Below are 15,762 nucleotides of genomic sequence, written 5' to 3'. Positions count from 1 at the left end.
AAAGATACAAAAACTGAATTTATATTCTGGTAAGAAATCCCTTTATTCCTTCTTTATGGGTCTTTTCTTTTTTTCTGAGTAGACAGTGTGAAAACCCACACATTATTTCCCAATATAAATCATCTCTATATGGAGCACTGTTAATCGGGTGAGCAAAAATAGTATGAGTATGGCCACGTCCACAAGATCCAAACAACTAGCGTCAAGCTCTTAGCCCTGGTTTCACGGTTTTCTAGATTCACTTTGTTGTGCTGTTGCTTCATGTGCAACCATTTAAGATTTATGTGGTGGACCACTAAGGTCCTTTACTTCATACTTGTTTTGCATCTTAACAGGTTAAAAATGATGAAACACTTATCTTTAAACATGTTTTTTGTGTCTTTGTGCTCCCTCTGTTAAAGTTGTGAAATCTGTGTTGACATCAGTTGAATCCTACAAATCATACTGGTTGTATGTAGACTACCTTTAGTGGTAGTCAGAAGAGTTTTTTTTATATTGCTTTGCTAAACCCTAATGAATTGCCAGTCTATTTGGTGGTCCATTTACCGCTGAAGTCAGAACTTGGATCTGGGAATGACAGCAAACTTAACCATATTCTAGTTAATATATTCTAGTTAATTTTACCATTTTCAAGTTGAGTCTGTTTTGTAATTAAACGTGTCATGGTTTGTGGGTTTTGCTGATTGTTGTTTAGGTTTAGTTTAAGTTACAATGCTTAGTTCTTCTTCCTTAATTAGACTCAGTCCAGGTTTCTTTTCTGTTTTAAATTACTTTGCCTCCTTTAAAAATGTACAGAAGGTCAATAAAGTGTTTTTAAGTGAAAAATTGTCTCCTCTTTGTGAGGTTACTCCCCCACTCCTGTGGCCCTGGCAGCCACCGCCACTCCCTTTCTAAAGGGTGAAGACGCCAGTGTCAGTGTGAGACAATCTACAGGCTCTACTGGTGGCTATTGCATACTCTTTCTGCAGAGTTGCATCATTTAGCACTGTCGAGATGCAAGAGAGCCAGAGGGAGAGAGGGTGGGCGGGTAATACTGAGACAAATACTGGGAAAAGTGTGAGGAGAGGAAAGGAGAGGAAAGGAAAGAGTAGGAGTCCATGTCCTGCAATTTCTGTTTGAGGTTTTCATCCCTTTTTCACTCTCTTGTTTTATTGTACCAACCAAATTTTACGTAACAAAGGTCGGCATCCTGAATGCTGGCATTGACATCATACTGTAAATTAGAGCTGACATAATAACACCATGGTTCTCAGGCACTGATGGTACCACTGATGGGACTTGGGCACTTTCGGTAATTGTACTTAGCAGACATTTAACGGTGGGAAGGTAAATCTTAGAGCTAATAAGCACAAACAGCTAAACGTCAGTTGTTCAATGACATTGTTGTTTGCCTGATCAGAGCCTTGTTGAAAGACAAGTCCTGTGGAGACATTTTTGAGAAATTAGAGTATAATTGAAGTGGACAAACGCTAACGTATAACAACGTACTACTCTGCAAATTGTACTTTCAAACAGTTTAGCAACATTTCAGCGATGGCAGCTGTAAGAGTCCTGAGTGTGTGAAAGACCTTCAAAAATGGGTTTATTTTCTTGCATCTATAACTAAATTAAATGTGCATAGGCAGGAAGCCATATTGGATTTTGAGGTCAGCATGCTGGTGAGAAACACTCGACTGAAATTTCCAATGGTAGGAACTATTCTGTGAGTTTTTCAACTTCTGCAATATTAGAATGAAGAATGAGACTGTGTTCTACAATGACTCAGTGAACACATTGCAAGATATATTTTCTTTTGAGATGAGAGTCTATTCTTCTGAGTCTGAGACCATAATTCTTGTCCAGATAAAGGTGGATTGCTTCCTTTAGGTTTTGATTGAGTTTCTGCCTAACGTGAAGAACTTTCAGTATCTCAGAATCTTGTTCAGAAGGTTAGAGCAGTAGATGCATCTTCAACAATGCTGCTTCTGTTCTGGTCTTTGGTGATAAAGAAAAAGCTGAGTAAAAAAGCAAAACTCTTGATTTACTCATCTGTTTTGGTTCCAACCCTCATCTATTGTCATGAGCAAGCAGCTAAAATGAGCTTCCTCTGTAAAGTGGCCAAATTCAGCATTAGAGATGAGGGATGAGGAGCTCTTTCATCTGAAGGAAGCTCGGAGAAGAGCTACTGCTCCATTTAAGGGAACCAGTTGGGGTGGTTTGGGCATATAATTTGAATGCCTCCTGTGGACCTCAAACAGAGCATGTCCCTCTGGGAGAAGACCCAGAACTTACTGCATGTTCTTCCAGCCTGGAAATGGCTTGGGTGCCCACAGGAAAAGCAGGAGAAAGTGATGTTCGGGTTTATCTTCTGGACCTGTTGCCCCTGTGCAACAATCTTGGATAACGAGAAATTAATTGATGGCTGGATGGATAATTTCACTGAAACCTTCAAACAATCAAGCAGTGAGAGTGGTTTTGTTTTTGTTCTTTTTTTTTAGATGAAAGTCAGTTCCTCAAAGACTGAGGCAATGGTTCTCAACCAGAAAAAGGTGGACTGCTTCCTTCAAATAATTGTTGAGTGTTTGCTTCAAGCGGAGAAGTTCAGGAATCTTGTTGCCTTGTAATGAATACTGGAAGCGTGAAGCCAGAGATTGACTGAGAGATTGTGGCTTCATCTGCAGTACTAAGAGAAACATGTGAAAGCGAAGCTCTGGATCTACCAGCCTGTCCACGTTCCAACCCACTATATGGTTATGAGATATGGATTAAGGCGGAATGATCCTGAATAATAACAGATGAAATGAGCTTCATCTGTAAGGTGGCCATAGATACAGGGCGAGAAGTTCTGTCATCCAGGAATGAGATTAGAGGAGAACAGGTACTCCTCTGAATTGAAAGGAGTCAGCTTGAGGTAGTTCAAGCATTTGACCGGGGTGCCTCCTGGAGGTTGTCCATGCAAGATCAACTGAGTTCTCATGGATGAACCCAGAACTTGCTGAAATGCTGTTTCTGAACCAGGAACAACTTTGGATCCTTCAGAATAAGCAAGTAGAAGGACAGTGGATGTCTGGATTTCCCTGCTAAACCTGGTTTAGCCATAACTCAATTTCACAGAAGTGGAAGACAATGGAAGGATGGATACACCAGTTGTATGCACTGGGTAAAAAATATTTTCTTCTCTATCTGCTTTACAGAGTTTTGCATTGCATGAATGATGTCTTCACTTTATTTCTCCTCACTGTGTTTAAGGACTCCCCATCATGATTCCCATCATGTTTTTTTTACCAACTATTCTTTTGTTTTTGCCCAGTGCTCTTCAAACAGGTATCCAATTTCAATGTCTTGTACAGACACTTTAGCCTTTATAGACAGGTTCTTTCTTCTTGACTCTGTGTGCCTCCAGATCACAAAAACAAAGCCCCCTGTGATCCTTGTAGTTGCAGGGACATTCCGAAGTTCCTTAAAAGGACTTGCACTGGAACGATCAGAGAACATCTTTCTCAAAAATTTTAAGTTGACTTTTTTTCAATGGCTTGAAAGGCCAGCCTTTCTCGCTCTTCTGAGCTTGCAAATTAAACAATTATCCTGTTTTTAGAGTTATAACAGAAAGTATTAAGTCTCATAAAGTTAGAAAAGCACCACATCGGATGCTCTGCACATAAAGCAACATGCAAAGCTGCAAACATACACATGATTTCTAAAGCAAGACACAAGAAACTGGAAAGGAATGAAAGAAGGGAGTTAAAAATGCACTGGAGAATAAAGTATGTGAGAGAGGGGGGGGGGGGAAAGGAGTGGGAGGAGCAGGGAACAGGAGAGGTATGCTCTGCTGGAGGACTGGGAGAGGAAAACCACAGGAAGGAGTTAGAGGGAGGGAAGACAAGAGAGGAGGGAATAAAAAAAATTACAGGGAGGGAGAGGCCAGACCAGGGCAACTATGGAAGCAAATGTTTCCTGTGAGAGGAGGAGAGCCTGATGAGTGTGTGTTGTACCTGTGTGTGAGTCTGAATCCATCAAGTGTGATATGTCATGGATGCTTTAACTGTGTTTACACTTGGAGTTCATTAGAAAAAGCTCATGTGCTTTATAGTGTGTCTGAAAGTGAACTCTGCATAGGTTTCTATGAAATCTTTGCACTGAAAGGTTTGCAACTTTTAGAGTTTGTTCTTGCACATTTGCACACACCTCAATGCAGGAGCAAATACAGTATGTTTAAATGCAAGTCTTTAAGTAGTCATAGCATGGGTTTTGCTTGAGATAAAAGGGGTTAGACATGTTGCAGAATCACAGGTCATTGAGGGGAAATCTGCTGGAGGTTAGAGGTTTAAGCATGGCTAGGAGTCTTGTTGGGATGGCGTGACTGGTCAGTGTGCGTGCCTGGATGCATGTGACTAAGGTCCTACAGTATATGTGCATTCCTAAATGGTGCTTCCAAACAGCAGTCCATATGTGAGTGTGTGCATGAGAAAAGTCAGCGAGGTTGCAGTGGAATGAGAAACCAGTGTGGTGAAGAAGTTGGCAAGCGAGCAGCAAGACCTAAACACTGACTTCATTGTGGTTTAGCCTCTGCCTTATATTCTGCCGGGGGATTGTGTCAGTGATTGTGGAAGAATTTGTGGCGACAGGGAGTTTTTGAGCTGAGGGAGGAGGTGTGCATGTGGCTGGAAGGTTGACGGTTCAAATCCAGCCAGTAAAAGTAAATCAGGAACGCTTACACTGCCAGCTATCATTAGGAAGCCATGCAGCGGGATACCCAATTGAGGTTTAGCAGCTGTGTAGCAACACTACGTTCAACCCGTGTCTGGCGCCATTTAAGAGGCAAACACTGGCTGAAAACGTTTGTCCAGAAAAAACAGATGCCTGCTGAAATTTTTCCACTTGGGGTGCAAGGTTTCAAGTTAAAGTAAGAAAAACGTATCCAAGACAGATTTGCTGGCAAATCTTGGTCTGCCGAGGGAAAAAGAAAACCCTTAACAGCTCAAATCTTGACTTAGTTTCTTTGAATTTTAGAAAGGCTGGATTGTTGCTCCTCTGCTGTGCCTTGTTGACTTGTCTGATTGTGACATCCCAGGATGGAATTTGGAGTAACATCTGAGTGTAATCTAAAGTTGGCATGGTGGAATAGGCTGCATTAGTCAGCAATGTGAGCAATGGTGGACTAATAAGTGTTTTCTCCTTAGAGCTGGGTTGAGTTTTAATATCATTTTCTTTTGAAGCATCTTTCCTGGTCATCTTGCATTGCATGAGGAACTATTTTCAGCTGAGGCTTAGATGGACCAGCTGCAGTAGACTGTGTAATATCTGAAAATTACACAAAATGAATATGTCAGTTAAAAGGATTGCCATTGTCACAATAACAAAATGTTTACCTTTTAGACAAAAATATTAATTACACAGTTAGTGATCAGTATAATAAACACTAAATACTCAGATTTTGCTGTGTGTTTGTTTGTTGTGTATAAAACGATGAAATATTCATATATAGCGTGAGATCCAGATGGTGTCAGAGTCATCAGCATCAAGTATTAACTCTCCTCACAAGATGAAGAGCATGCAGATGTTAAAATGTATAGTCATTAACATAAAAAATAGATTTTGATATTAAACAACTTAATTTATCTTTCAAAACTGAATTTTTATATTCTTTTCTTCCTTGAATGAATTGTTTGTACACTCATGTACTCAACTGTTGGCTAACATCACACAAAAAAACATTTCAAATGAAGGTTTGAAAAACGCATTACGTATTCATTCAAACATATTTCAGAGAACATGTATAACTGACAAGCCAGAAACTTCAATGTAAATTTACAGGCTGTATTTTTGTTCATCTTGGACACAAACAAACTATGCGAACATAACCTACCATGCCGGATAGAGAAAGTCAACTGCTCTTAATCACGAACACTATTCCCAGAAAGCTGACTGGCCCAGGCTTTTTCACTGCTGCTACTGGTCCTGACAGTCTCTGGATCAGTACCAGTCAGTCACCGCTAATGACACTTTCAATATCCATGTCTTTCATGTCTGTTGTATAATGACCCTGGGGGAATGACAGCAATCAATAAAAAGTGTATAGCAATGACATCAATTTCTAAAAGGATTTTTTTTTTCCAGAATTATTAGTTTTAGCTGTTATCATATCTCCAATCATTTTATCACATATTGTAATTTTCATACCTTGTATTAAAGATGTTCAATATCTGAAGCAACTGTATCCACTTTGCCATTGCAAATATACTGTATGATTTAAATGCATCTTCAACATTTGAACAATATGAGGGCATGTTTTAAGCATAACTTGTATCACAAAGTATAGGTACTTTGGCAAAACTCAGATTTCTCCCTATTTGTTTAATATATTAGAAACAAGCTGCTCCCATCCCAGCCTGAACATCATACACTGGTTGGACACATATTAACACTGATATTAATATATTCCACTTCAAATTCCACACTGACTAAGAAGATATTTTTTAGCATTACCTGGATTGAAATAGCTAAATAAGCTAAATGCTAATATGTTTACAGCAGGCTAGTAAGCTAGCTGGGCTAATGTTCCTTCATGTGCTGGAAAATGTTTTCAAACATTCATAGGAAAAGTATACAAATGGATAAACCTAATTACCAGTTAGTGACTCGATACAATTAGCCTGGTTTCCTTAGAAAGAAGAATTTTTACCAATTAGTATGAAACTGCAATGCTTGACTGCATTGTTTCATATCTAGGGTCACATTGGAATACATGTAATTGAACTTCAATTAGTTTCTATGATTGGACAGATTTAATTATACATTTCTGTACATAAACTTGATCTGTTTGTTTTTTAAAGTGCAAAACAATCTGCCTTCTTTCGTTTCCTTCTTCCTTGCCTTTTCATCCTTTCAGTAATGCCTGTGGGGTGGCATCTTCATGTCCTTCCTTCTTGTCTCAATTTTTGCTCTTTCTTTGCTGTCTTATTTGTGACCTTACTGTCTTTCCGTCCTTCCAAGAATCCATCTTGGTATCTTACCTCTGTTTGTTCTGGCCTTTCTTGTGTCCTTCCTTCTTTTTCTTCCTTGGGTCTTTCCCTCCGTGTCCTTTCCCACTTCCACCATTGTGTCCTTAGCTTCCTCTTTCATGTCCCTCACTTCTGCCTCATTTTCTTCTTCTGCCATTGTGTCCTTCCCTCTGCCCTTTCTAGTTCATGTCCTTTCTTTACTCAGTCCAGGGGCACTTTCTTTATCTTCTACATGTTTGTCTGTTCTTCTTTTCTTCTTTGTGTCATTCTTTCCTTCCTTCCTTCACTTGTATACTTCCTTTGTACTTGGCTTGTGTCCTACTTTTCCTTCTTCCTCTCCTTCCTACCTTCCTTAAAATGAAAGGCCGAGATCTCTGGAAAATTGAGTCGTAAAGATCTGGAAGTTTAACATGGAAAATGTGTAGGAACCCTGTGTAAATAACCAGAGGCACACTAATAATTAAAGGTGTCAAATACTGTATTATATTCCAAACAGTCCTTGGCAATATTATAACTCTTATCGCTGGTACTGTCATAACAATATATTTTCTATATGTTGTGCAGCCAAAGCAAGCAATGTATGGATTGTTATGTTCTCAATATGATATTGCTACATCCAGGTGTTTTTATACCTAGAACCAAAAGCAAGTCATTTTGGGAAACAACTTGCCCTTTCTTTATGTTTTGAAAGTAAATGTATATGTGCAGCTGTGTCAATTGTATAACCTCATTGCCATGTAGTGAAATAAACTTTGTTCCCTCTCCAGCATGCATACAGAGAATGGCAGCATAAATGGCATTTTAAAAGAAATGTCACCAAGATGTAAGTTTAAGATAAACCCATCAGTGCTGTCAGGTTTTGTAACAGCTGCTAATCATCTACTCTCCTGCAGGTTTTTTCCACATTACTGCAGTTTCATCCCTTTTGGTTTCTCCGTACGACCCCTTTCTCTTTGAAGCAGATATCCGAATCTTGAGTCACTGTGCTCAACAAGAGCACAAGGGATGAGTCATGGACTGGGAAAGCTTTTTGACTCATTCCTCAGCCGCAGAGTTCAACCATCAGAAATGAAAACACTACTGTGAAATCTTGTTTAGCCACTGAAGAGCAGACCACAGAAATGCAGAACAACAGTTTAATATCACAATAACTCTCATGAGTTTTTCCTAAGAAACTGAACAACAACGGACCATAAAGGGAGATTTATTTTTCTAAAATGCGTCACTAGAAGAACTAAAATATTTCTGGGAAATGGATTTTGGGGTTAGAGCAGGGGAGTCCAAAGTGTTGCCTGGGGGCCATTTCTGGCCCTTGGACTGATTTTTTGTGGTCCCCCAACTTCAATTCAATAATGATACAAAATTGCCACCCTAGCATAGTTGGTTGATGCAGAAAGAGGTTTTCTAATTCTAATTAGAAAAAAATTATTACCAACAAACAAAATAAAATTTTCTTACAATGGAAAATGTGATGGACACCAGAAAGTATGTCTTTTAATTGCCACACTTTTTGCATTTTTAAAATTTTATAGTAAATAGAACCACATCTTTCTAGTTTTACTCAAAAGCAGATGCTGGTGCACCCAAACCTACTTTAAATTCATTTATTAAACTTGGCTAAATATAAAAAGAGTTTTCAGGGAAAGAGTGACCCACATCCTGTTTTTATTGGTGAGAATAGACTACTTTCCTATTTATTTTTCCATCAAGCCCAATAGAACTTGCAAACTGCACAACTTTCTTTTAATCAGGCGCTGGCTGGATCAGTTGCTAGAGCAGGTGCACCACATGCAGAGGCTATAGTCCACAATGTGGTTGTCCTGTGTTTGATTCCCAGTCTCTGACCTCTCCTTGCACGTCTTTGTCTTCTCTCTCCACCCTCTTTCCTGTCAGATTACTGTTCAAAAAAGGCCACTAGTGCTGAAAAAATCTTAGAAAAAAAAATAAGACAAACATGCAAAGGTTTTGAATCTACAATGATTAACACATCCCGTTCCTACATGGATTTGGCTATTTTATTTGTTTAATTAAGATATGACATCTTTAGTTTATTGTTGATTAGGTAAAAAAAAAAAAAAAAATCGCTTTATAACCTTTGTAGTTTTGGTAGAAAAAAACAATTGTTTTGGTTTGGGCGTACTATGGACCCGTCGTGTCAAAATGTTGGGACACCACCAGGTTGGAGTAAACCCTAAAGAGAATGCACAGCAGAGTTTTATGTTTTGTTACGGACATTTAGAAGCTACATATTGTGCGTTTTTTTATTTAGCCTTTTCTGTGGTTCTCAAAAACATATAATCTTAGTCAGCTTTTAAATTACACTGTAAATTTAGTTTGCAAATCATTGTTAATTTTTTTAATCTAATATTTTACTTTTATACATTTTCCTTTTTACCTTGTCTTGAGAAGTAGCATAATTTTATTTTATTCAGTTTTGCTCATGGATTTCTTTGTATTTATGTTATATGTTGTAATTCTTTATTTATTTATATAATTATATATGTATTTAACTCATATTTATTTTGTCCTCTAAATGTTTCTTGTATTTATGTATTCACTTAAATTTTTTCCTCTGTAATCTCACTTTTCATTGTTGTGTTTCCTTGCAGATAAAATGTAAGGAAATAATAGTGCTTCTTCCAGAACATATCTGCTAATATTGCCATTACAAATGAATCCCTTTGATCGTGCAACCCTGTAAAGTTGAACTTCTTTAAATAGGATCAGGGTTATTTTTAAAGCAATTCAAAATTAAAGTTAAGCTAAGTAAAGTAAAGTTAAGTAAAGTTAACCAAACTGCTGTATAATATGCTAACAAAGAAGAACATTCACAACTAAGCCCACGAATATTCATACCCCTGGTTGAATTAAATTTAAAATTATCTTCTACTTTTATCATTTGGTATCTGATAGGAAATGAGACAGACATCTCCCAAATGATAATGAAGCAATGGAAAACTAGTATCAATGAGAAAAAACATCTTTTTTATTTACAGTTAATTTAAAAATAGTATCTCAAACGTTTTTTACAACCTTAACTAACTGAAAAATGTTTTTGGCACTTTGGCCAACAAACTCTTCCTATAACTGCTGAATAGCTTTTTGCTCATTTCCACCGGTATTTTGACAATTTATCTTCCAGCATTCAAATCTTTAAGATTGGAAGGCTTCCCTGCCATGACCCTAATTTTTTGCTACTTCCAAAGATTCTCTATCAGATTGGGACTCTGGCTGGGCCACTTCACAACATTAATATTTCTTTCAGTTCTAGCAATCATGATGGCAAAAGATCACTTCAAACCTAAATCTAATTGGGGGATGAATAGTTGGAGGCTTATCTTAAAAAAAATACCTAAAAAACAAAATAAGAAATATTAAAATATGACCCAGAATCTAAACCATAAGAAACTTAAAAATGCCAAAATAATTAAAGGGCAATTAAAAAGTGAGTAAAAATAGTTTGTTAGCTGTTCCTTAAAAAGCATCACTGGAAGATGCAAACTTTAGAGACAGTGGCAGGCTGTTGAAGTGGCTTCTACTGCAAAACCACAATGTTCTCTACAAACTAATCTGGGGTACAAGGTACATCTAACCTGTTCACATCACTTTTGAGTTGTTGGATTAAAAAGGATTTCAGAACCACCCTCAGACAAAAATAAATACCCTAGCTGGTGCCAAAATAAAGAAAACCACAATATTCTCACCTTAAAGTAATTAAACTGGTGGAAAATTGTCTCCATGTTGTTATTTGTGAGAATGGATCTGAATTTTGAAATGTTATTTTTTTTACCACACAGTTGATCTGCACATAAAACTCTATATAGCTGTCAAAATAATATCTGGTGGCTAGAAGGTCTACGGCTTTTGTTGTTGCAGAAACAAAATCTCTAACGTTGGAGGGATTTGTAGAACTTGTGGAGAAGGACTTTTGGTTTAGCTTAAAAAAGGTGTATACATGGATGAGTAATCAGTTAACAAAGAAAACCCAAAACCTTTAAAATATCAAACAAAATTCAAATACCATGATATTGTTTGTGCCCCAGCTGAAAGTATTTCGAAATATTTCTTGCTGATGATTTAGTTATCTTTGTTTTGTGTCTGATGCTTTGTAAAACAAGACCCTGTTTTTCCCTTCTCAGGCGGGCACCAATCTTTAGTCACCATGCTTTCTCTGGACGAGCCGCTGGACCTGAAGCTTCCCTCTGGACGAACAGTTGGTCCTGTGAAGTTTGGAAAGAGGTCCTTTCCTTCACTAATATGTGCTCCTGTCCACGCCACACGACCGCGCCTGCAGTGTACGACCTTCCCATCACCACCTTCCTCACCAGGTAGGAGTTAACCAGGACAACCGAAGCTCTAAGCTCAGTTTTGTTATATGGACTATGTCAACTCAGGAGCTCACGTGGCATTGATGATGTCTTGTGTGACAGTGAGTCTTTCACTTATTATCTGGTGGTGTAATAAGTTGATTCTCTTTTCTCACTTTTCTAGTAACCTAATATTGTAAATCCAATAGATATTTGCTCTTCTCTGTCCTCAAACAGAGGCAGATTGTCAGCAGATTTGGAAGCGATGTCTCTAACAAGCTGAGCGTGACAGTGAAATGAAGTGACCCTAAGAAAACTACAGCTGATGCAGACAGAACGAGGCTTTCCACTAAGTACTGAGAAATGTCCAAATTACATGTGGGGCAGAGGTGGAAGCTGAATCAGCAAATGTTTTTATTAAGTCAGAAAGAAATTAAATTTTATGATTATTCAGGTAGCAGCTGAAAACCTTTTTCAAATTGCAGCTGTGATACATGAACACAATGTGAGGCTAAACAATAAGCAAACTTTTGACAGTTTTTAACAGAAAATCATGTGGAGTTAATGCTGATTAAACAATGATTCAGGGTTATATTATTAATTACTGTTAATATTGTTACTGGGACAGACTTTCAGCATAAGATGTATCTATTTATATTCATCTTAGGTTATTCATTTCCAGTACTATTATTATTTAGCTTTTCTTTCTTATGTATTAAAGCAGACTTTGCCACACTATTCAATAGTTTTGAACAATATAATAAATTTGATCAACATGTAATAACCTTTATTTTATAATCCTTCCATGAAATATAAATATGATATGAGACAGAGGCCAGTTTTTCTTGACTAGTCTTCAAAAGGGGAAGACAAGATACTATTCAAATATATTAGATGTGTGTGAGAAGTCAAGAAATGTGCACAAGCTAATAGCTATCAACCAAAACTTAACAAAAAAAAACTTTTAAAACAAAGTTTAATAAAAAGTATAAAACAACTGGAACTGTGAGATCTGAGGCTGGAGAAGGATTCTGCATGACAGCTTATTTTAATGCTTTTGTGTACATCTTTAAATACCAGTAATTGTGTAGAGTGATGTGTATACTGTAGATTAGATTCACCACAGATACACCAAAATAGGACATTAGATTTTTAGGTATATTCAAAATTAGAAGTATACGCAAATAGCTTTATTTAAACATTTTCTCAAGCAAGCAAATCTACAAATACAAGTTCTTCTTTTCCTTTTTCTTGTGCACTAGTTTTGTGTTTATTTGGTGTTCTTAATCAAATATTGCAGTTTTTACCTAGTTCACTGCTATAATAATGTTTTGTTTCACAGCTCTGATATTAGAACAACTTGTTAATGTATCTTTTGATTCTTTAACTTCTGCCTGAAAGGACCTTTAATGCAGTACCTGCTTCAATTAGTACAGACACGCAAAGTTAAAGCTCTTTATCATTAAATTTAATAAAACGTCCTGCAGTCCCACCATAAAGTATTTGAGAGTTATTTTCAAATTATTTTAATTGATAAATTTGCATTATTAAAATACTTATTAACTCTAATACATATAGATATGTAGCTTTTTCACTTTAAAAAAAAATTATATTAAATGCTCTGTTTTCTAAACAAAAAAGGGTTGGATCTGTCCAGCTCCACGATGCGTTTAGGTGCTTCTTGTTTGCTTAAATAATTCTCCGCATGTTCTTACAAGCTGTTTGTGCACCAGTGAAGAACAGTTTGAACCATAAAAAAATGCTCTCACAATCCAAACTGTAATTCACAAAAACTAACACTCCTTCAGATCTTCAGAATAAATGTGGCAAGTCCCAAATAAAATATTATGAAATAACTTTTCCCAGAAGCACAGTTATCTCGAGTATAGAAAAGGAAAATATTGTCAGGATTAAAGTATTAAATCTGAACAAGTCTACTATCATGACAATGTAAGTAACTCAAAGCAGCTTTAGGACCAAATTCTGACTTGGTAACAGTGCAAGAAGAGCTTTTTACCCTCTTATAGCTGTTAATGGCTCCTAATACCTGTTGGTGTATAATCTACGCATAACAAGAATCGTATTGGAAGCACTTTGCCTAATTTTGGTGACATGCATAGTAAATAGTGTTCGTTTTTGATACCGTATGAGCCATATGGGAAGTTGCCTAGGGTGACAGCAGGATTAAGGAGATCCTCGAAGTACTCCTTCCACCGCCCAATAATGTCCCCAGCCGAGGTCAGTAGCTCCCCGCCCCCACTGTAAACAGTGTTGGCAAAGCACTGATCCCCCTCCTGAGACGCTGGACAGTTTGCAAGAATTGTTTCAAGTCTTTCTCCATGGCCTCACCAGACTCCTCCCAGGCTCCTCCCAGTCTCTGGATGTTGGGGGGCTGTCATGGTTGACATGCCTCTTCAACATTGCGTGACGGTCGGAGACAGTGCCTCTGAACTAGCAGACCATGGTGGTTGTCCCCCTTCATAAGAAGGGTGACCGGAGGGTGTGTTCCATAGGGTGATCACACTCCTCAGCCTCCCAGGTAAGGTCTATGCCAGGGTATTGGAGAGAAGAGTCCGGCCAATAGTTGGCTTCAGGATGAGCAGTGTGGTTTTCTTCCACCCTGCAGAGGGTGTAGAGCTGGTCCAGTGTTCAATGGCCAGCTCTACACCCTCTGCAGGGTACTCGAGGGTTCATGGGAGTTTGCCACATGTGTTTTGTGGACCTGGTGAAGACATTTGACTGTGTCCTTCATGGTGCCCTGTGGGGGGTGCTCCAGGAGTACGGAGTCGGGGGCCTTTAGTAGGGGCAACCTGGTCTCTGTAGAAGCGGAGCAGGAGTTTGGTCCGCATTGCCGGCATAAAGTTGGACCTGTTCCCGGTGCATGTTGGACTCCGACAGGGCTGCCCTTTGTCACCGGTCCTGTTCATAACTTTTATGGACAGGATTTCTAGGTGCAGCCAGGGCCAGAGGGGGTCTGGTTTGGGGACTTGTGGATTTGTCTCTTCTTTTTGCAGATGACGTGGTCCTGCTGGCCCCCTCCAGCCAAGACCTGCAGCATGGACTGGGGCAGATCGCAGCCGAGTGGGAAGCGGCTGGGATGAAGATCAGCTCCTCCAAGTCCAAGGCCATGGTTCTCGACCGGAAAAGTGTGGCTTGTCCTCTTCAGGTTTGAGGGGAGTTTCTGCCTCTAGTGGAGGAGTTCAAGTATCTTGGGGTCTTGTTCACGAGTGCAGGAAGAATGGAGTGGGAGATCAACAGACGAATCAGTGCGGCTGCCGCAGTAATGGGGACACTGTGCCGATCCATTGTGGTGAAGAGAGATCTGAGCTGAAAAGCGAAGCTCTCGATTTACTGCTAGGTCTACGTTCCTACCCTCACCTATGGCCATGAACTTTGGGTCATGACCGACAGAACGAGATCCCGGATACAAGCGGCTGAAATGAGCTTCCTCCATAGGGTGGCCGGGCACTCCCTTAGAGATAGGGTGAGGAGCTCGGCCATCCAGGAGGAGCTCAGAGTAGAGCTCCTGCTCCTCCACCACATCAAGAGGAGCCAGTAAGGGATGGCTTGGTCATCTATACCGGATGCCTCCTGGACGCCTCCCTCGGGAGGTGTTCAAAGCACGTCCCACCGGGAGGAGGCCCAGGGGACGGCCCAGGACACGCTGGAGGGACAATGTCTCTCAGTTGGCCTGGGAACGCCTTGGGCTCCCCCTGGAGGAGCTGGAGGAGGTGTCTGAGGAGAGGGAAGTAAGGGTGTCTCTACTGAGTCAGCTGGATCGGGGATCCGGTCCCGGATGAAGTGGAAGACGATGAATGAGCCATATGGGAAGTTGCCCAGGGTGGCATTAGAAAGAGTACACAAGCTCCAGATAAAATGAGGTAACTTATCCTTCAGTGGCATTCTGAACACATTTTCTACTGCTTAATAGCATGTGGAATAAATGTACAGTTGGTGCCCAGAGTGTTAAGTAGGGAGACCTTACGTGCTGCTATGAACAATATGTTATTTACTTTGTGGGGGACTACACTGCATTTTATCCCGCTGTAGATTTTCACAGCTGTAGATTTTCCTTAATTTTGATTGGTTGGATGGGAAATCGTGGCATCATTGCAAGACTGATACCAAATACCTAAATGTATCTCTGTTTTATGTGCTATATTCAAATGAACAATCTCTACCTAGTTTAACATCGGCTAAACAGCAAAACCACAAATTATCAAATAATGTTTTGCATAATTGGAAATAAATTCAGGCAGTAAGGACTGTAAAGACTCGAAAATGAATATTTAAGACTAATCATGCTAAATACTGCAATAAATAAAAGACCAAAATTTATAATACATTTATTTTGTTGTGTAAATCTGTTCAAAGACATTTTTCATAATTATTAAGTTTGTCTTGATGGGATACTGATTATCTGACATTTTGCATACATTTAAAGTCAGAAAAAGAGGTATTAAATTAATAAATTT

At 39.0% G+C, this 15,762-nt stretch overlaps 1 protein-coding gene across 4 annotated transcripts in view; it reads left to right on the top strand.

Annotated features, from left to right (window-relative positions):
* The window catches only part of LOC124868590 (zinc finger protein GLIS2-like), a 51,548-nt gene that overhangs the window by 10,514 nt on the left and 25,272 nt on the right, over positions 1–15,762 (top strand). For all 4 annotated transcript variants that reach the window (XM_047366018.1, XM_047366017.1, XM_047366016.1 and 1 more), the window contains exon 2: positions 11,120–11,308. In XM_047366018.1, the coding sequence (XP_047221974.1) occupies positions 11,143–11,308 (166 nt within the window). In that variant the 5' untranslated portion in view covers positions 11,120–11,142. The remainder of the gene's footprint in view (positions 1–11,119; positions 11,309–15,762) is intronic.

Source organism: Girardinichthys multiradiatus, chromosome 5 (assembly GCF_021462225.1).
Source record: "Girardinichthys multiradiatus isolate DD_20200921_A chromosome 5, DD_fGirMul_XY1, whole genome shotgun sequence".
Lineage (NCBI taxonomy): Eukaryota > Metazoa > Chordata > Actinopteri > Cyprinodontiformes > Goodeidae > Girardinichthys > Girardinichthys multiradiatus.
The sequence above is the reverse complement of the archived record's forward strand: the minus strand, read 5'-3'. Positions and strand labels throughout refer to the sequence as shown.